At 51.2% G+C, this 22,272-nt stretch overlaps 1 protein-coding gene across 1 annotated transcript in view; it reads left to right on the plus strand.

The window, feature by feature from the left end:
* Nlgn4x (neuroligin 4 X-linked) overlaps positions 1–22,272 on the plus strand; it is a 125,617-nt gene that overhangs the window by 44,681 nt on the left and 58,664 nt on the right. The window contains exons 2-3 of the mRNA XM_077107820.1: positions 16,467–16,526; positions 18,764–18,916. Of these exons, the coding sequence (XP_076963935.1) occupies positions 16,467–16,526; positions 18,764–18,916 (213 nt within the window). The remainder of the gene's footprint in view (positions 1–16,466; positions 16,527–18,763; positions 18,917–22,272) is intronic.

Genomic DNA, 22,272 nt, shown 5'->3' on the forward strand with positions numbered 1-22,272 from the left:
TCTGTACCTTTGCTCTTTTTCTCCATGAATCCGTATAAATGATATGAAATTTTTACTTGTGGAGGTTTCTATCTGTGTCCCTTACTTCCTTTCTCTCTCCCTCATGGACAAATGCTAACACCTCCTTCTCTCTCTCTCTGTGTCTCTCTCTCTGTCTCTCTCTGTCTCTCTTTCTCTCTCTCTCCCATCTCTCTGACTGAATTTCATCTTCTACATTAATGTGGAACATTATTCCTGGCATCCTCCATGGTGATCATGGTAGAATGGACTCCGGCGTGGAACACACCTTTGAGTCGAATGTGAACGAGGTCTCCACCGTGACCACGAGACTCTGACCCCATCAGCCCGTCTCTCTGGCCCTGGTCACTGGAAGAACACGCCATCGATGTTCTGGTCCAACGTATTCATCAGGTTGATGAAATTCCTTGTTGGAAAATATCCTCAGGTGGACGAGGGGCCACAAAGAACTAAATCCACCCAAGGAAGGTGGCCCTGCCTCCGACGGTCCTGACAGTGAGTCTTGGGCTGATTTTTCACAATCGTTTTGTTCCCTGTGGAGACCCTGGAAGCCCTTCTCATGGGGTCCACGTAGGACATGTGGCTCCTCTGAAATCTGAGGCTACGCTGACAAGGATCACATCACCTGCTGAATGGGGACTTTGTCAAGGTCTTTTCTGTCCCCTGTGTGTACATAGTTCCTGGATGCCACCTTTCGCCCTGCTTCTTGTCCTATATGATTCCCATTGGCTGTCACGATGGTGGCTGGCGATATAAGAAGATGTGATCTGTATACACAACTTGAGATTCTGCAGACTTATTTGAGACTGAATTGGGCATTTAAGGGCACGAAGGAGCCCAGAGCAGAGGCAGAACATTGACTTAACCATTGCTTCCTCTTCTTTGTTCGAGACACCCTGTTCTTGTTTCTTTAATAATCACTTTGTGCACCCAGCTCAGCCTTGTGACAAGAACTTTTCGACCCGTGTCCTCTTTCTGGTCTTCCTACAGATGACCCCAGAGTTTGTGTATGATGTAATAACTGCCCTCTGAGCATGTCACCCTCATGGGTCATGTGCCCCTCGGTGGGGGCGGGGTGCTCTTTGAGGACATACATTTGGCCCTATTAATTTTCTTCCTGCACTGCACAAAATTCTTTTCCTGTAGCATAAATAAATCCTTTTCCATTAGCATCAGGCTGTTCCCTTGTCACCTCATGACACCAACTTGGCACGGACGCCATTGGACCTCATGCAGAACTTCACCATGATGAACGAGGCTGGCCTCCGCCGTAAATCCCAGGTCTGAAGTTAATTTTAGATGGATGAGTGGAGCGCCGGCCTTGTTGTTGGGCATGATTCATCCATCCGTCCCCTCCGCAGATATTTATTGAGTTCTAAATCGGGACCCAGATTTACAGGATGCGCTGCTAGAACAAAATGTACAAATGCAGATCCTGCTATGAAGGTGATAAAATGTGGACGTCGTCCACTGCGGGACAAGGGAGGGCTGAGGCTGGGCTCGGGGTGTGTGCAGGCTTCGAGGAGAGCAAATGCTGCCCAGGTCGGGGATCTCCCAGGAGGTGCCATTTTACCGGGTGCTTCCTGCAAATATGGTGGCCGAGGGATCGGACATGGTGGTCGAGGTTGAAATACAAGCAAAGTGTCGGAATCAGAGTGAAGGGGACGTCGTTGAGGAAGAAAATTGGGTCTTTATTCAAGAAGCCAAAGATGATTCATAATGAGGTGAAGGTGGACTGGTGGTCAGACTAGGGAAGGACCAAGAGGCTGAGAATCGAGATCAAGGTCTTCAGTTGGGCTGCCCAGTGGCTGGCCCTGGGTTCTGTCATCGTCACACAGGGTGACAAAGGGACAGGGGCGTTCAACGTCTTGCTCTCAATACAGATGTTGGGTGAGATTTGAAGCATCTGTAACGTGGTATACAGGTAGCCGTGAGGGTAGGTAGGCGCAAGAGCCATCCCCAAGGTGAACTCAAGGTGACTTAGCATGAAGTGAATGGGACAGGGCATAACAGATACCAAGAGGAGTCTCACTGGTGGTATACACGGATGTGATATCTCTGCCCAGTGGAATATTACTCAACCATAAAGAAGAAGTGAAAGGTTCACCTAACATGGACGTAACGCTATGTCCCCCACACGGATGACCCGGAACAGGCCAATAATCCACAAGTCTATGCAAGCCACTTCCTGGCTACAGTCACTGTATTTCAATTGTCACAGAAACATGAAGACTTTGGTGCCACGGGGTTTCTAGCTATTGTAGGAACAGACTTCTCATGAGGTGAGACCCCAACTGGGCTTCGTGAGGATGCGTCATAACTTTTTTTCTGTCCAAGAGACTGTCTGCTGCAAGGATTTGTGGAATATGTCCACGGAATGGGAAAACCAATATTTAGTGACATATATTTCATTGATAATTGAGAAATGGCTGAACTTTATGAAGTCTTCAGTCTTTTAATTTCGTGACTTTTTTCTTTTACTAGTTTTTGTTATAAGGTCTGTACGTCTATATTTTTGAGGGTGATATCGCTTTTACTGTTTTAATGTGATAATCTGGAAATATTTCAGACCCAGGTCATTTTACATGAGCAGCTATTAAGAATGAGCACCACCTGCACACGGTGGCCCACGTCTATTATCCCAGCAGCTTGGGAGGCTGAGGCAGGAGGATCGTGAGTTCAAAGCCAGCCTCAGCCCAAGTGAGGCCTTAAGCAACTCAGGGAGACCCTGTCTCTAAATAAAATGCAAAATAGGGCTGGGGACGGGGCTCAATGGATTAATACAGCAATTAGTTTAAGGTCCTCCTAACCCAATCATTTCACCTCTGCCAATTCTTGCATTATTTCCTACAAGAAATTTTGGGGACACCTCATTCCTAACCCATAACAGAGTCATAGTCCAGTTTGCACAAGCCCCGGGGTTATTCTGTGTTTAGGAACTTAGTGCTCAGAAAGAAGGGATAGGTCATCTTCCTGCCCACATAATGTTCCACATACAGGTTAGCTTGTCCCATGAACCTGGATTGTACCGCGGAACCTGGATTCTTGAAATTGAAGCTGCAAATAAAAGATAAAAATACAGGTAATGATTTCTTGTCTCCATAGTTAAAATGATGCTACAGCTAACTGCTCGGCTAAGAAAAGACATTTATCATTTATTCAGTTTCTACCCAAGAGAAGCCGAATCAAGGCCGTGTGGTAACCAGTTTGGGGACTCAGGCAATATTTGTTGTTTTTTTTTTTTTTTTTTAAATACCTTGGCTGGAAAAATACGGATCGAATTATAGAGAAAAACATACTTGTTTGATGACCAAATTAGCAGAACACGGCACTGAACTATTTCCTTCAGGCAGGAAATAACAAATACGACTCTTTTTTCTCAGTCAATAATCTGGTGAAGATTCTCATCACTTTCGGTTTAGATTTTATTTTGGTGACTTTCTCCAAGGTCACGATGCCCTCTCCACACCCCCATTAGATGTTGCAAAATCTGATGAATTGCTTCCCCACTGAGAAGAATTGCTGAATATATATATATATATATATATTGGGCCCGCGGTGGTGGCTCCGGCCTGTTACCCCTGGGGCTCAGGAGGCTGAGGCAGGAGGCTGTCAAGTTGGAGGCCAGCCTCAGCAACTGAGGGAGGAGGTCCTACACAAGTTAGGGAGACCCTGTCTCATTTAAAAAAAAAATAATGAAAATCAGAGAGAGAGAGAGAGAGAGAGAGAGAGAGAGAGAGAGAATAAAATAAAATAAGAGAGAGAGAGAGAGACTAAAATAAAATAAAATGAAATAAAATAAAATAAAATAAAGCCCACTGGGCGAAGCAGGTACGTGGGTAGATGGGAAAGCCCTGGCGTTGGTAGGCAGTGAGCTCCCAGCTCCCCGTCTGCGTGGGACACGGAAGACACGTGGCAGTTACACGATGAGACAGTGTGTAATTAGCTGCCGGCTGGGGTGGCCCCGGCAATTAGGGAAGAAGCCGGCACAGATGTTGGAAGGTGCTGATTGTGGGTTCCACTCAATGGCTGCAAACTGGGAGAGAAAAGGGGGCCGGGAGGGCGGGGGGCACGTGGCGGTCCCCTCCGCATCTCCCAGTGCTTCCCAGGGTGCACCGTGACATGGCTGAGGCTGGCCTCCCATTTCGATCCTCCTGCCTCAGCCTCCCGAGTCTGGGGATTGCTGTGTGGACCTTTCTGTGTCCGTCACCGTGAATCATCGGTGACCTCCCTTCTGTGTAACTGGTGCCTTTTATTCTACGGGACCAGACGTTGCCGTCGGCTCCGAATGTCACCGTATTTTGATGGGAAATTGCACGGCTCCGTGTCTCTTGTTGTCTATTTCAAAATCACGCCCAGTTAGTGACTTTAATGACACACCAAGCACCCTGGGCCCCGGTGCCGTCCCCGGTCCTTGGTTTCTAAAATAACTGCTGATTTTCTCAAGATCTCATCTCGATGGTCTTAAGTGAGCAAATACTAACTTAAATAAGTTTCCGCTGGGCCAGGAAAGTGGTCCCTGATGGAGTTTCCAAGCTTTCTTCACTTCCCGTGATCCGTGTTGCAAGTACCTTACGCTCCAATCCTTTGGATGCGCCTCAGCAGGGCATAGAGTGCTCAGCTGCATGCACAAGAGTCCCTTTCCCCTCCGGGCTGAAGCGAGCTGTTAGTTCCTCCTCTTATCCCACCAGAGGGAGAGCACTTTCTGTGCGTGCATCCCTTGCACGGGAAAAAAGACCAAACTTGTGGATGCGTTTCAGGTTGGGACCATTGGAAGTCTGAAGGGTCATTGAACCAACCCACATGGACCCAGGTAACCCTAAGACCTTGATTTCAACCATCAAACTTGAAAAATCTTTCACTTTCCTCATTAAAAAAATTTAAAAAATAATGATCATTTTTTTTAAAAAATCAGACTCTTTTTTTTCCCTACTGAACATGTTCGATGTGGAAATGACGTGATTTGTGACATGGAAGTGTCGGCCACCCTTTTTCCGTTTCCATGAGATTTTAACGGTGACAGCTGAGTGCACCCGCCTCCTATTGTGACAGGTCGAGGGAGGATCTTTGTGCCAGGTCTGCGTCCACACCACAGGGTGACGGTGGAGGGGAGGTGGATTTTACCTTCCTACTGATCAGAAAGTGAAGCCGTCTTGTGTGTGTTTCTGGCTCCGTCTCCATGGTCTAGGTGGGAGGCGTCCCCCAAAAGGTCATGTGTGAAGCAAAGCAGGAAGTCAGAGTTGAAGTGGTCACATGATGACAGTGTTAACCCAGTAAGTGGATTAATCCACTTGAATGGACTCACTGGGTGGTGACTGCAGCAGGTGGGGGTGGCTGGAGGAGGGGGTCCCTGGGCTGTGCCTTTGGGGTCTCTGTCCTGTCCCTGGTGAGCAGAGCTCTCTCTGCCCCCTGGTGCCCTGTCCTGAGCTGCTCTCCTCCTCCAGGCCCTGCCGCCATCTTGTTCTGATCTACTGAGCAGATGTGGGTAACCCGCCTGTTCCTGAGGGTGATCTTCTCTTTCTTTGGTGAACACACTCAACTTTCTGCCTTGTACCGATGTTGAAAAACCCGATGCGCCGTCCTTTACTATCTTCCCTGGACCGTGCAGTAGGACATGAGCATCCGTCCTCCTCTGGGTTCCATTGTGCCCACCCGTCAATCTTTCTGTGTCCGGTTCTTCCTGCCTTCTGCTCTCCCACTCTCTGATTGCATGAGATCAAACCTTTCCTGTCCCATGTACGAGTGACATCATTCTGAAGTTTTGTCCTTTGAGACTGATCTGATTCACTTAGCGTGTCTTCCAGGTTAAGCCCACTTTGGCTCAAGTTAGAATCCTATCCCTTTTCTTATCTGTATAGTATTCCATTTTGTACACTGATCCCATTTTCTTCACCTGTGCACCCACACATGGGCATCTGGTGGCTTCCATTTCTTGTCTATTATGAGTATCATTGCAAAGAACTCAGGAGCGCAGGCATCTCTTCAATACAACGCTTTTCCTTGGATAAATACCCAATACTGAGATTCTTGGAATGGGTGCCAGTTTCAGCTTTAAATTCTGTAAAAATTCCGTGTTTTTTATATCCTGTGTGCAAAATTTATATATTTTTTAGATATCTCTGGCTCATGTTCATCCTAGGGCCTCATTTGTCCATCGGTTTAGAGGAAGAATTTATGCAGTTATGATTATATTGAGTGACCTTTTGAGTGAATCCCATAGCAGTGGATTTTGAGCATCAGCCTCCCACGTGGTCCAGCACAGTGGACATTTCTTTTTAAACTAATTTGTTTTATCAATAATTTAATTTGCTCTCATTAGTCACAGTGGACATTTTTGAATTGACCACTGCGCACAGGACACTGGACTCAGCTGGACCCATCTATGGACCAACAGAGCTGACCTACTGAGGTGCCGCAGTCTGGCTGGGCACAATTCAGGAGCCACTTGTCAAAAGAAACGAACTTTATTTTTAGAACCACACACGCCAAACAAAACAGCTCCTCAGGAAAAAACCTCAGAGCCCAACGGCCACCACCGGCTTCCCACAAGCCTCTCCACCTCCCCCACTCCTCCTGCTCTTGAGGCCGATTGGTTGGGTCTTGTGGGCGGAGCCAAAGAGTCCCCCAATGAGCAGCTCCGTGGTCTAAAAGGGCGGGGAAATGACCCAATGAGCATCACCGCAGAGGAGCCAATCAGCTGGCAGCTAGAAGCTTGCTGGGGCCGCTGTGAGCCAATCAGCTGGAACTTTGCTGGGGCACCTTGGGCTGTGGCTCTCAACCCTGAGGTGGGCAGGGCTCCTTCCCACTGGCTGGTTGGGATTTCCAAGATGGCGGCAGGTGAACCAGAACTCCATGGATTTCCCGTGCTCCAGAGAGGAGAGACTGGTGCTGAAGAGGTGCTCAGTGTGTGGCCCCCATTCTTCCATCTGGCCTTCGAGGACTGACCCCCGGGAAACTGAAGGCCGTCGTCCCGTCGGTGCTGTGGGAAAAGGCCTCTGGTTTGCTGCAGACTGGATTCCCAGGCTCCATCTTGGACGGATGCACCTTCCAAACTCAGTTCCTCTTCAACGCCTCCTTGGAACACACACCTGCGTCCGCTTTCTGTGGACGCCTCCAGAATCCCCGAGAAGAACAGCTTGGGGGAGGAGGGACTGGAACTCATGGTCCCTGTGGGCTCACCCCCAGGGTTGGCCAAGTCCGTGAGGAAACATGGCGGACGGTCCTGTTGGAAGCTCATGTCGGTGTGGATCAGAGCGAGAAGGAGCCACCGGATGAAGAGGAGGCACATCAGGACAGACCCCCAGGGACCTGTTTCCTCTGTCCACTAGCAATGGTCTAATCCATAATTAATTGAGTCGCAGAGGCTGGCCTCCAATTGCAATCCTCCTGCCTCAGCCTCCCAAGCTGCTAGAATCACAGTCACACATTCATTTAATCTGTAATTTAATCTAGCGATGGGGTCGGAGTTCATGGGCTCTGGTCCTTCCCGGTCAGTCCCCACTCTGGTCCCTGCAGCTCTGAGGACCTGTGTTCAACACAGGGGCTTTCGGGACATGGTCGGGATCCGGTCCACCGCAGTGTCTTCCCTCCAAGCCACGCTCTTGGAAGAACAGGGATGTTTTTCTTCGTTGTTCGTTCTAGGATTGCGGGTGCCCAAGCCGGGTCAGCCTTGCGCTCCCTCCAGGGAGAACCTGGATTTTAAAACGTCTTATTAACTTCACTTTCCAGCAGCAGCCGATGTCACGATCGCCTTTGGAAGTGACCATTTGTGACGGACGATGCTCCCTGAGCCCGGGAGCTGCTGGTATCTCTGTGACCACAGACTGTCCCTCTCTGTGCACACCGCACAGGCCAAGGTGACCCTCCTGTGGCCGGGTCCTGATAAGATCCAGGGGCTGGCATCATTGCGTCCCCTCACGATGTGTCCTTTGAGTCACCTTGAGGACGTCCGAGGGGTGCAGAATCCTCGTGCTTTGGGTGACGGATTCAGCTCAGCATATTCAAAACCTGTTCTGCACACGCGCGTGCACACTCGCACACTCACGCACACTCATGCACACTCATGCACACTCGCACAGTCGTGCACACTCATGTACACTCACGCACACTCGCACACTCATGCACACTCACGCACATACACAGTCGTGCACACTCATGCACACTCACATAGTCGTGCACACTCGTGCACACTTGCACAGTCGTGCACACTTATGCACGCTCATGCACACTCGCACAGTCGTGCACATTCAAACACACTCATGCACAGTCGCACAGTCGTGGACACTCATGCACACTCATGCACACTCGCACAGTCATGCACACTCAAGCACACTCATGCCCACTCACACAGTCATGCACACTCATGCACACTCATGCACACTCACACAGTCGTGCACACTCATGCACACTCACGCACACTTGCAGTCGTGCACACTCATGCACAGTCGTGCACACTCATGCACACTCGCAGTCGTGCACACTCATGCACACTCGTGCACACTCACACAGTTGTGCACACTCAAGCACGCTCATGCACACTCACACAGTCGTGCACACTCATGCACACTCATGCACACTCGCACAGTTGTGCACACTCATGCACACACACACACGGGTGCCAGGACCTGGCTGGTGTCTTCTTAATGACCGGCTCCGTGATGACCGAGGCTGTCAACCACAGAGGTGGCTCGAGCTCCCGTGCTAAGCCACAGCCGGATGCCCCTGAGCCCAGGGTCCAGGGTGGGACCTGAGATCCTTGTACATCGGCTCCTGCCTCCTCATGGACGCTGGCCCTGGGCCATCGCGGTGGCTGCAAACCCGTGGCCACCTTCCCCTCTTGCATAGCAGGGGACACCTGCCACCGCTCCTAGGTGCTGGGATCCGCAAGTGGGTGTCGCCCTCTCCGCCAACTAGCGGCGACATGGACGATCAGCGTCCCCTCAGGATGCAGGTCCTGGGCGCAAATGTTTCTTCCTCGGTGACTTATTACCCGGGTCCTGGCCCCTGAGGCCACTGGCCATGCCTCTGACCTTCCTGAGGTGTCCCCGTCTTCCTCCTGATCTCTGTCCCTTACCCCCAAAGGGCTTGGACGAGAGGCCGTCAGCTCCAGGCCGCTGGGCACAGCCCCTCCCTGACCCTCTCCGTCCACCCTGGTCCCCAGCCGTAACCATGTCCCCTGCCCTTGCAGAGGACCACGGACCCGGCACGTCCCCCTGTGGCCGGGGCAGGTCCTAGAAGCCCGTGCAGACGGCCGACCTCACTGTCCCCCCACCAGGTGACGGGGATCCCTGGCTCAGGGTTGAGATGGACGGTCAGAGAGTCGTTTACTTATGGCACCCAGGATTGAACCCAAGGGCCCCTCACCCCAGAGCCCCGTCCCCTGCCCTCTTCATTTTTTATTTAGGGACGGGGTCTCACTGAGTTGCTGAGAGCCTTGCTAACTTTCAAAGGCTGGCCTCCAACTTGCGATCCTCCTGCCTCAGCCTCCCAAGCTGCTAGAATGACAGGCGTGCACCAGGGCACCCAGGTGACGTTTAATTTTTTAAGTGTGATTATACCTATTTAAGGGTGATCATCCGTATTTAGGAAGTACATTTGCTGTTTGAGTATTCGCGTGCCTTGTGTCCTGTTCAACTCGGGGTAAACTGCACAATTCCTCATGAACCAGAACAAATGGAATCACTATGTCGAAGAGACGCCTGTCCTCCAACATCACCAAAGCACCGTTCACGAGAGCCGAGCTAGAGAGGCAGCATCAGCGTCCATCAGCAGATGAAGGGATGCAGAAAATGTGGTGCACAAAGACACCATGGCATACCATGCAGCTCTGAAAAAGGATGGCGCCTGCCATTTGCAACTCTAGGGACAGAGCTGCAGGTCACTAGGGTGCGTGAAAGTTGAGTCAGTGACCACCTGAAGTCCTTTTTAAAAAATTAGTTCTAATTAGGGACACAGGACAGTGGACGGCACTTGGACACGTCCCACATAGATGCAGTGTCCCTTCCCCTCCTTCTGCTTGGACGTGGTGCAGAATCACCCAGGTCCTGTGGTCACATGTGCACACAGGGTCGCAATGTCCCATTCACTCTCCTGTCCTCCCTACCCCACACCCTCCCCTCCCTTCACTCCCCTCTGCCTGATCCAAAGCACCTCTGTTCTTCCCTGCACCCCTTATTGTGCATTACCATCCACATGTGAGAAAAAATATTTGGCCTTTGTCCTTGGGGATTTTGTTATTTCACGTAGCGTCATAGTCTCCAGCTCCATCCATTTATCAGCCACTGCCATCATTTCATTCTTCTTCCTGGCTGAGTAATATTCCATTGTGTAGACATACCACAGTCTCTTTATCCATTCAACTGCTGAAGGGCACCTAGGTTGGTTCCACAGTTCAGCTGTTGTGGATTAACCTGCTATGAACATGGATGTGGCTGTGTCCCTGTCGTGTGCTGATTTTAAGTCCTTTGGGTATAGATCAAGGAGTGGGATAGCTGGGTCACATGGTGGTTCCATTCCGAGTTTTCTGAGGAGTCTCCATCCTGCTCTCCAGAGTGGCTGCACCCATTTGCAGTCCCACCAGCAGCGTAGGAGGGAGCCTTGTCCCCACATCGTCACCCACATTTATTCTCTCTTGTGTTTCTGTCGATTGTGCTTCTGTCCGCAGTGAGAAGCCTTTTTTAAAAATATATCATCATTGATTTTAATGCGCTGTCCTACTATGTTTCCCGTTCACAAATATCTTGATGCAAACGAGGTCATGAATACATTTGCAACATCGTATACCAGTAAGATAATCTGTGTGTGACATGCATATGCACATAGTGTGTGCTTTATGTCTATAATACGTGCAATAAGTGTTGAATTGCAGTTTACACATTTGCTCCAGCCATTTACAAAATCATCCGCGCCTCTTTGCATTTCCGCCTGCAGATTTCTGCATCGCTTAGCATCAGGGGTGCCCCCCCAGACACCCCGTAGGTGCTGTTCCTGTTGGGCAGAGCCCCCAGTGGACCCTGACCCATGTCGGGGTCACAGGGACACTAGGAGACCACTGTGTCACATGCAGTCTGTTAGCAAATGACACGTCCTCGGGCTCTACGTGGCTGGGACATTTGCACAAGTGTGTACGCGGGTGTGAGCCGCGTCCCCAAGCTGCTCAGCCCCTCGCTAAGTGACTGAGGCCGGCCTCTAACATGCAGTCCTCCTGCCTCAGCCTCCCAAGCTGCTGAGATGACCCCCACGCTCCTCTGCACCAAGGGTGCGACCTTGATCTTTTAGGGTCATTTCTTTGAGTCGGACTTAACCAAGTCAAGTCTCCCTTTTCCTGAGAGGGTCCCAAGGCAGGATCTTGTAAGTACATTTTGAAATCCATCGGGGACATCGACCCACACACTGGCCGTGAGACCGAGGCTGGGATTTGGGGTGAAGGCCGGGCATGTGGACCCCGTGTGGCTTTTTAACTCACTCTTTTTTGTGCTGGTAAATATTTTGCGCTGAATTTAGTGATTTGCATTTTTGTAGCTGAAAATAATCATAATAATAGTAATAATAATAATAATAATCAAAATGTCTGACCTGGAGGGATTTTCTGCACATAATTATAGCAGAAATGCAGTCATTAGGTCGCTAATACTTTTTCTGGTGATCTCGAATTATCATGCTTTTTTAATTTTTTTCTTATTTTAATGACTTTCATGTAGCAGAACTCTGTAAACACCCCGCGAGGCATTAAGCCTGCATTTTGGTGAGGCGCCCGTACTCACGGATTTACGATAGAGGGAAAGGATTGGCTTGGAATCGTTACGTGCACGAGTTTAAACAGTTGCATGAGAGAAAACCCTCCCTCTAATCCTATCACTCCACAAAAGAATTCGATCCTCATGGAAATACAGAAAAATGTTGTAATTGGGGCTCATTAGATTGGGATCCCAGCCCCTGGGGAGGCTGAGGCAGGAGGATTGCAAGTTCAAGGCCAGCCTCACCAACCGAGCAGGATCCTGTCTCACCAAAGTGGCTTCTGAGATCAACCCTTTCAGCTTCCCCATGTAAGTCCGAGCACGTGGTCATTATCTTTGTGTCCCTTGCATATTCTACGTCACACAATGTCCCCCTGGTGCACCCAAGCTGTCTCAGGGAGAGCATTTTTTCTGGCCGCCTAATATTCCATTCTAGCAATCTGCCCCCTTTTCTTTGTCCGTTCACTGTGGCAAATTTGGGGGCTGCGTCTTGTCGGAAGGGTCATCTGTACCAGGGAAATGATATGCGGGTGGCTTCGTTTCACCTGGATGCCGCAGTCTGGCTGGGCACAATTCAGGAGCCACTTGTCAAAAGAAACGAACTTTATTTTTAGAACCACACACACCAAACCACACAGCTCCTCAGGAAAAAACCCTCAGAGCCCAACTGCCACCACCGGCTTCCCACGAGCCTCTCAACCCGCCCACTCCTCCTGCTCTTGAGGCCGATTGGCTGGGTCGTGTGGGTGGAGCCAAAAGAGTCCCCCAATGAGCAGCTCCATGGTCTGAAAGGGCGGGGAAACAGCCCAATGAGCATCACCACAGAGGAGCCAATCAGCTGGCAGCTACAAGTTGCTGGGGCCGCTGTGAGCCAATCAGCTGGCAGCTACAAGTTGCTGGGGCCGCTGTGAGCCAATCAGCTGGAAGTTTGCTGGGGCCCCTTCGGCTGTGGCTCTCAACACCTGGATCCACCAATCGCTGTGTTTTCTCATTTCCAAGAAGCTGGTCTCTTCCATCCCAATCTGGGACACTAGTTCTCGCCTTCTTCGCTACAGTCTATCTTTCCTCTGGATACCTAAGTGCCCCTCGGCTCATTTGTTGTCTGTGACAGTTTTTCCTCCTCCAGCAAAGTCCCCAAGACACAGACGGTGGCCTGATGATTCTGTGTATCTTGCCAACGTCTTTCCTGCAGCGAAACCAGGTCTTCCTCTTCCCCGACTCACGGACACCCTCGCACCTAAGCTGCGGACAGGCGTCTGGATCCCTTCTGCCCACAGAGGCCCCAGGCGGAATCTGTCCCCGTCATTTCTGGAGAGAATCCCTTCCAGGGAGCTGGGACGTCCCTCTGTGCTCTTCCGTCCTCACTGTGCAGAAAAAAAGTTCCTTGCAAAGCGTGCAATACAGCAAGAGGAGAACAAGAGGGACCGGTAGAAACTCGGCCAACCCTAACCCAGCCGGGGGTCCTGCTGTGAGTCCCCAACCAGGAGCCAGGTGCATGGTGTGTCCTCTGCATGTGACTCGATGCATCTGTCTCCCACGCACAAACCCCGTGTCCCCGTGCAACCACGCACCTCACCAGGAAAACCTCATTGATGGAGTGGATGATCCACAAAGTCCCCTAGGGGGACCCTGACACCCTAAGGGACGTCATGGGAAAAACCCTGAGGATCCCTACGTGGACTTTAGTCGATCAAAGTGTCGCACCGTCGGCTCATTCATTACAACAAAGTCACCCACACGATGTTCAGGTTGAAGACTGAGCAACTGCAGAGGGACACACGGCCGTTGTCTGCAAATTTAGTTTTCCTGCCGATCCGAGGCTCTCCTGAAACCGAACTCTGGTCCAAGGCAACGACAAACGCAGACGTCCTCTGTTTCCTTCTGTGTCCCCCGAAGGACTTGGAGGTCCTCAGGCTGAATGTCCGTGACGGGGGCTTGGAGGAGACCTTTGATGGAGAGCTCACCTGGGACTTCGCCCGGAAATCAGAATGCACGGAAAAGCTGGCCGTCTCCGTTAGATGGACTCGGACGGGGTCCGCCCAAGGAATGAGCTCGGCCGGGTCAATGCTAATGAGATGGCGAGAGGTGACATCTCTGTCCGCCAGGTGGAATGATGGGCCGGGAGAGGGCGGGCATCTTCTGGGGGCCCAGTGCACCCTGGTGGACGTCCATGTCACCCTGCCACCAGGGGCTCAGAAAGTCCTGCAGGAACATAGCGGGGACCCCGAGGGACGGGCCATCCTACACGCAGCTTTTGCAAAGGCTCCTCACAGGTCTGCCAAGGTACGGAGCCTCCTTCAGGAAGGAGCGGATCCAGCTGATGTCAGGGACGCACCCAGGAGACGCTGAGGCTACGATCCCAATGATTTAACCACGAGGAGGAGGAGGAGGAGGAGGAGGAGGAGGAGGAGGAGGAGGAGGAAGCAGCCAGCCATAGGAGGCACAACTGTCATCCCAGCAACTTGGGAGGCTGAGGCTGGAGGACTGGAAGTGGGAGGCCAGCCTCAGCAGCTCAGTGAAACCCTGATCGACTCAAGGAGATTCTGTCTGTAAATAAAAAAAATAAAAAGGGCTGGGGACGTGGCTCAGTGGGTAACACCCCTGGGTTCAATCCCTGGTGCCAAACACGAAAGAAATAAACCCACAAATAAATGAGATACTATTGACCACCTGGACGCAGCCCGGTCACTGTTTAAGTGATTATTTGACGGACGTGGCGTCCACTCTCCTCCCACTGATATCTACAGACGCGTCCACAGAGGTCCACGGACGCTCCCAGAAATGGTCTTGCTGACCCACAAGCACCGGGTCAGCCCCAGGAAGAGGTGACCATGTCCACTCAGCTGCTGCGCCAGGAACGGGCTCTGTCTGCGAGCATTAGGCCAAGTGCAAGCCGCCCCAGGACACGGAGATCCCCGGGCAGGTTTTCTTCTGGGCAGATCCGAAGAAGAAGGAAAGTGGACGGCGGGTCTGCAGGTGGACGGTGGGGCTCTGTATGCCCTTCCACGAAATCAGTGGGGCTACTCGGACGTTCTGCTGAGGGTCAGTCGGCTGCATCCAAAGAGCACCTGGAAAGAAGAGGAGCCGGGGGTCTGGGTGGGCAGCGTCTTCCCTGGGGGGCGACCTGCGCAGTGGAAAGTCCTGATGCTGGACTTGGCCATGTCGAGAGCAGGACCAGGGACAGCGCTCTGATACTCGGGGCAGCTCAGGGTCCTTCTGGGAGAGAGGGGAGTCTGGTGAGGCCAGCGGCCTCTGTCTCTAAACTGTTAATTTTGGGGGGACCTGGGCAGGATGGGGGGTGGAACTCAGGGACACTCGACCCCAGAGCCCCGTCCCCAGCCCTCTTTTGCATTTTATTTAGAGACAGGGTCTCCCTGAGTTGGTTAGGGCCTCACTTTGGGTGAGGCTGGCTTTGAACTCATGATCCTCCTGCCTCAGCCTCCCAAACCGCTGGGATGACAGGTGTGCGCCATCTCCATCCGTTTACCACCAAATGCCATCATTTCATTCTTTTTCATAGCCCAGTAATATTCCACTATGTGTATAGACCACATTTTCTTTATCCATCCATGTGCTGAAGGGCACCTAGTTTGGTTCCATCGCTGAGCTACTGTGAACTGAGCTGCTAGAAACATTGGATTTTTTTTTTTTAAAGAATTTGGAACTGAATGTGTTGAAGGAGGACGCTTTGCCCACTTGTCCCCTGTTCCTGGGTGCATATTAACTTCTAGGAGGCTAAACTGCGGGGTGCAGGGCTTGGAAGGTGTCACAGGGACCTTGCTGTCGCAGCTCTGGGGTTCATGTTGTCCTGTTGATGCAGCTTAACGTTGTGTCTCCCAGAGTCTCTCCACAAACACGGGGGATCCACTACCCAGCCCCCTGCACCCACCCCGGGAGCGGTCCTTCAAGGGTGTTTGCGTCGCGCACAGTCACAATCCTGACACCTGATTTTCACCCAGGAAGAGAGCCGTATCACAGGTAGCTCCTCCAGGTCTTGTGAGCTCTGCAGACACGCAGCACGTGGCTCACAACTTCCCCGTGAGTGAGTGACTTATTGCCCCCAGTTTTGGTGTCTCTCATGCATGCAGTGTGCCAATCTGTGATCTCTGAGTGAGAACCCTGTTTTTCTTGTTTAAGTGCGTTTCTGCTAAAATGGTGAAATTTCCTCAATCCAACGTCCTCAGGGACCTTAATCAGCTTAAAATTTCAAAAAGCCGTTGAGTAGGTCCTATGCGTTGCTTTTAAGAATGTGGGAAATCTCTTAAAAATTAGATTCAGTAATTTGATTTTCTCTTTCTCTTTTTTTTTTTTTCAATTTTTTTGGAACAACTCACATTAGATTTTTTTTTTCTTCTTTCTTTCCTTTTTAATTTTTTCTCTCTCTTTTTTTTTTTGCAATAGTCTCATGTTAACCCCCCAAACTGCATCTTCACGGGATTCTTAACCTTTTTTTTTTTTTTTTTACAAATAACGTTTTGAATTGGTTCTTGCGGACATCTTTCTGTTTCTCTGCATTTGCCCGTATCCCATTTTTTCTTTTTTTTTTTTTTTTGAAATCCAAATGTAACAGATTTCGACCTTTTTGTGTTACATTTTTTTTTTCCTTTTACTGGGTAGAATCTCTCTCTCTTCTCTGAATTTTTGGCAAATCTATTGTTTTTGAATTCTCTTTTTTTTTTCCCCTCCTTTATTTACTTCTACAATATGACCCAGGAGCCAACACAAAGAAAATCGCAGACGATATCACCAGTAATGATCGTGGTGACGATGAAGGTATTTTTTAAAATCTTTTTTTTTTCCAAAGCTCAACTCCCATGCATGGTTTTATATTTTATTCTCTCTCTCTCTCTCTCTCTGTGTGCACTTTTCCCCTCATTTCAACCTGTTTTTTCCTCCCCTTATCTGAAACGGGAACACTCGAACGCGCCTCTTTCTTTATTTTCTTCTTTGCCAAATTAAAAATCAAAAGAAAAATCCTCATTTTCAATCCCAGTCACCACATAGAGGGCCGGAAATGGCTGCAAGACCTGCAGACCTTCTTTCCAGACGTGAGATGGAAGAAAACACGATTTTCAAAGAAATCCACCTTTTTCTAATTTTTTTTTCTTTTTTTCTTACTTTTTTCCTACTTGGTCCCAAGAAGAGAAAGTAGAATTTTCAGTGGTGCATGTGCACGATCCACTTTCCCTCCTTCCAAATGTGATTTTTTTTCCATGCAGATTTTATTCTGAAACGTGGGTGTCCTGATCTTTTCCACCCACTGCAACATGTCCCCACAGCTTCATAGAAGATCTGTTGGATTTGGTGGTGGGAGGGGAGGAAAATTCATATTTTCCTTTATTTCACCTTGATTTATTTTTTTTTGGTACCTGGGATTAACCTCAGGGACCCTCGACCCCTGAGCCCCATCCCCAGCCCTATTTTGCATTTTATTTAGAAACAGGGTCTCCCTGAGTTGTTTAGGGCCTCGCTTTGGCGGAGGCTGGCTTTGAACTCGCCATCCTCCTGCCTCAGCCTCCCCAGCTGCTGGGATTCCAGGTGTGCAAAACCTTTGCCTGGCGTATATTTTAATTTTTAAATCAGAAATAAAATTTCTTCTTTTTCGTGGATTAAATATCTGCAAGGTCTTGGGGACAGAGACACTTTTTCTTGTACTTTACCGTAAGCAGCAGGTTTTGTCCTCTGCACACCTCCCAACAGACTGCCCGTCTCTAATGGGAGCCATCTTGCAGAATAACGGGAGGTCATCCCCCTAATTCCTTTCTGACGGTTTCCAAGGATAAAACGTTGTCAAACACGGACACGAAAATGTGTGCTTTTTAAATTCATTTATCCATCTATTCATTTATTTATTTGTACCGGGGACTGAACTCAGGGATACTCAACCACTGAGCCACACCCCGAGCCCTTTTTATTTTTTAAACTTTGAGACAGAATCTCATTATAGGCTCAATGCCTTATGACTGAGGCTGGCCTTCCACTTTCCAACCTCCTGCCTCAGCCTCCCTACTTGCTAGAATTATAACTGTGCCCCATTCGGCCCCGCAATAGGTTTTATTTTGACAACAAACCAATGTCTCTGATTTTGCATATTGAGCTACGTCTCCATATCAATAGTTATAAAATAATAATAACATTAAAATAATAAATAGCAAGAAAAACTTAGGAGTCCCACCTCCCCAGGGCCACTCACATTCCGTCCCAAAACACCGAGCAGTGGCCACATCTCATCCCGAGTTGGACTTTCCATATTTTTGTCCCTTAGATACGGTGACATATCATCACTGCCATCCATTAAAAAATATATATTTTAATTTTTTTTTAAATTTTTTTTCGGGGTTCTGTTCTGCTGATAACTCTGAACCCTTTATTTGTGTTGGGTCAGTATCTGTCCTGGACGGAGAGCGGATCCTTTTTCTTCTTTTGAAATATTTTTATATTTGACACGCAGCCACAAACGAGGGTGTCCGTCCTGTTCCAAATAATCCACGTCCTTAGGTCCATTTTACTTTCAAAAAAAAAAAAAAAAACAAATAAAGTCCACCCGGGGCTCGAGGTTAGAGCTCCGTTAGTTCCGACCCATTTTGTGTCTTTCTTGAGCAAAGCAAAAACCCCCTGGTTTCCCCCCGTTTCCGGGGACCGACGAGAAGAGACCAAGAGATGCTTTTCTGGGCGCGACGCTGCTCCCCAGATATTTTTGCTTTTCTTCTTTTCCTTTTTGAATCTTTTTTCCTATTTTTTTGCTGCAGGACGTGGGGCCCTGGAGGCCGGGGGTCTCCCCTGAGCCTCACCCCCCCCCCAGCGTCCCTCCAAAAGTGGCCTCCGTGCAGAGAACACGTCCCAGCCGTGGTGGCCAGCGTCCAAAGCCTGTCCCCCTTGTCAGCCTGCCTACCTGGGGTTCCTGGCAGGGGACGTCACCGCGGTCCCCGGGCCCCTCGTCCCCCCCTGGACGCAGCGGGCACCCCTGAGTGTGATTCTTTACGGTGTCCCCCACTTGCTCTCCCCCCCAGATATCCACGACCAGAGCAGCAAGAAGCCGGTCATGGTCTACATCCACGGCGGCTCCTACATGGAGGGCACGGGCAACATGATCGACGGCAGCATCCTGGCCAGCTACGGGAACGTCATCGTCATCACCATCAACTACCGCCTGGGCGTCCTGGGTAAGTGGCCGAGGCCTGGCCCCACGGCTGGGCCCCCCGGCTGTGGCCACGACGGCTTTCTGTCCAGGTGGGGCCCTCCTGCATTCGGATCCTGCGGCTCCGGGTCCCGGACAGTCCCCCCACCTGTCTAACCTGAGTCTTTAAAGCCATCGAGACAGAGTGACCCTTGGCGGTGAAGGATGTCTCTTTCCTCTGGCTCCTTGGACAGTGGTCGGCTCCTCCAGAAACGCGTCAGGAACCCTGTGGGGTCCCCAGCGACTGGGGACCGCGGTGGTCTACAGGGTGACAGGCAGGAGCGTATTGAAGGGGTGGAGAGGGGCAGGGGACACTCTCCAGGGATAGAGGGGTCCTCTCACAGGGGACAGGGACAGTGTGCCCCTCCTGCCCTCCGGTTTTATTGGGGTCCCAGGGAAGTCCCCAGAGAGCCCCGCCCAGGTCCCCTCCTGACTTTGACGGACAGCAGGGTGACCTCCCACTCTCCAGTCCCCACGGCCATGGCCACTCTGGTCCCCCTGGCCCCTGCTGCCTGGTTCTCAGTGGAACCTGTTCCTGCAGATTTTAGGGTTGGAGGAAGGAGCCTCGTCCCCCTGGGTCCCGGGACCTGGTCTGCGTCAGGGTCCCACAAGTCCCCCCTTCAGGGTCCCCTGGCTCCTCTCAGGGACAGGACTTCCCTCCTGCATGTCCCCTGCAGGTCACAGGGGGTCTGTGAGGAAGGTGGTGGAGGCTGTGCCCGGAGGCCAGGCAGGGCTGCAGGTCCAGGGCTTCTGGGAAGGAGGCTGTGGGGTCAGCACTGGGGGCCGTTGATAGAAGTGTCCCCTGGACCTCGGGTTGTCACCATCCCCTCTGTCCCCTAATAAAACATGACCCGTGTGTCCTGGGCTGGTGTCGAATGTGAATGGCGTGGACCACGGGGTGCGTCCAGCGAGAAACCCAGGGGACATGCTGCCTCCAAACTGGTCATCGCTGCAAAAATATCAGCATTTCCTTGTGACGCAGGACGTGATGTCATGTCGAGTGGCTGCAAGGGGACCCTCTGTGGGACCCCGGGAGGTGGTGGGCGGCAGGAGTCCGTCCCTGGCTGGGGATCGCCAGCTGCCCCCTCCCTGGTGCCCTTGGGTTTGATGAGCGGCTCCTGCAGTGACCAGGTCCCCCCAGGGTGGACACGGACCCCCAGGGGCTCGGCTGCCTTCCGAGCGCCAGGGTCCCCCCCCCCCGTCTGTCCCCAGCACAGCTCGGGGGGACTCCCCTTCATTTTGTTGATTTATTTTAAAGAAAAGAGAAAAAGAAAGAAATGCAGATTCTCAGACCTGGGAGGCTGAGTCTTTAAAATAAAAGTCCCGGGGAGACTTTTATTTTGTAACAGAGATCCTAACCCAGAGGACTGGGCGTCTCCATGGTGACCGTTGCTAAGACACCGACTGGGATTTCCAGGAAAAAAGTCAGAATGAATTCTTGTAGGATTTAAATAGATAACACCATTCAGTTATTTGTGAACGGGAAACGAATCTGACAATTATGCTAAGGTCTCCACAGACTCCCTGAAGAGTTTCAGAGCCCGTCAACGGCGGCCACGGACACCCACACTTTACTGTTTCTAGTCTTCCAACCAAAAAAAGGGGCAAGAGAAGATGCTAGGGGTTAGCTCAGTGGTAGGACTTTTGTGCATTCTGTTGGCGTCTCTGGGTTCAATCCTGCAAATACCAAACCAGGAAAGGAAGAGAGAAAGGGGATCCCAAGCCATTGTCCTGCATCGTCCTCCTGATTAGCAAGTGACTCTCCTACCTCCCCCAGGTCCTGGGAGGGCTGGACCCCCGGTGTTTCTGAGGCAGGGCTTGTTCTCTGCCGTATATGATTTTGCACGGCAGGTTTGCAACACCAGCCACTCAGGACCCACAGGTTCCCGTAGGGAGATGCCTGGCGTCCCCACAGGTTGAGGACGCACCTTGGCATCCCACGCCAATCCTAGCTCCCTCTCACCCCTGCACCTCCCCACACCATCTGGACCCGTTCCTCCTGAGGAAATCCATCCAGCTAGACACTTGCAGAACTTCCCGATATTCTGTTATGTTCTGCAGATGGGGGGATGGACTTTGGGGGTACGGTATGATTTGGGGTCTCACGGATGCTGTATCATGCTGTTGCTTTGAGTCAAACCTCGCTTTCCCCTTCAGGACCAAATCATCCCACGCCTGCAGGGTGGGTGGTGCTGGGTCGCTGTTGAAGGTACTGTGCTTAGTCCCTCTGAGCTGGCTGACCGGCAGGGGCTGCATCTTACCCACAAGGAAACCAAGTCTGAGTCCCCTGGGGCTGGTTTACTCTGGGTCAAATGATTCTCCTGAATTGGGATCGGGACTCTGACATACTGAGCCCCAAATCACCTCCAGTCTCTATCTTGATTTATATGACCTCAGAGGGACCCTGACGGTCTCCTGAGCCCCAGCTTTGCCAGCTGCAGTTGGACACACCCCGGGGAATTGGGGGTCAGGCTGCCGGGAGCGTCCCTTTCTCTGCAGGTGACAGGTTGCATGAGCCCGTTGAGCTGCGCCGGGCACGTACTTTTGAACACAAGTCGGAAATGACACATGGATCTGGCCGAGGTGACAGACAGAGACGGGGGACTTGCAGGAGGTGCCCAAGGTGCATGGAGTGAGGGCTTTCCTCTTGTGCCTCCTAGTGGCCAGTGTCCGCCACTGCACTCCTTAGATTTGGGGATCATGAAAGAGGAGCCGGGGGGCGGGGCATGGGCGTTGTCAATGACAGCGTTTTACCTTTTTCCTGGCTGTGTAGTATTCTATGGATGAGTGGGTACCACGTTGATTCCCCATCTTTTCAACGGTTGTGTTATAAAGCTGCGTAATGGGGGGTGGGATTTGTCCTCACCTACTTGTACAAGCGCACAATGGGGCCACACAACTTAGCAGCGTACCTCCTCAGCACTTCCCCCTCCGTCCCGCCTCTACCAGTCCTCGCCTCTAGTAAACTCCCTTTGATTTTTTTCCCGGGGGGTGGGGTAGGTACTGGGGACGGAACTCAGGGGCCCTCCACCCCTGAGCCCCGTCCCCTGCCCTCTTTTGCATTTTATTTAGACACAGAGTCGCACTGAGATGCTTAGGGCCTCCCTTTTGCTGAGACTGACTTTGAACTGGCAATCCTCCTGCCGCAGCCTCCCGATCTGCACGATGACACGCGTGGGCCACTGCGCCCGGCTCTCCCTTTGATTTTTATGACCTGCAGCCTCACCTTTCTATTCCTTTTTCCCGCCTAGCTTCGGGATAGGAGACAAAGTGACCCCTGAGTCTGATTTGGGGCGTATTTGGCTTAACATAGTCCCAAGTTCCCCAATTTTCCTGCAAATG

This window comes from Callospermophilus lateralis, chromosome Y (genome assembly GCF_048772815.1).
Source record: "Callospermophilus lateralis isolate mCalLat2 chromosome Y, mCalLat2.hap1, whole genome shotgun sequence".
NCBI classification, from domain to species: Eukaryota; Metazoa; Chordata; class Mammalia; order Rodentia; family Sciuridae; genus Callospermophilus; species Callospermophilus lateralis.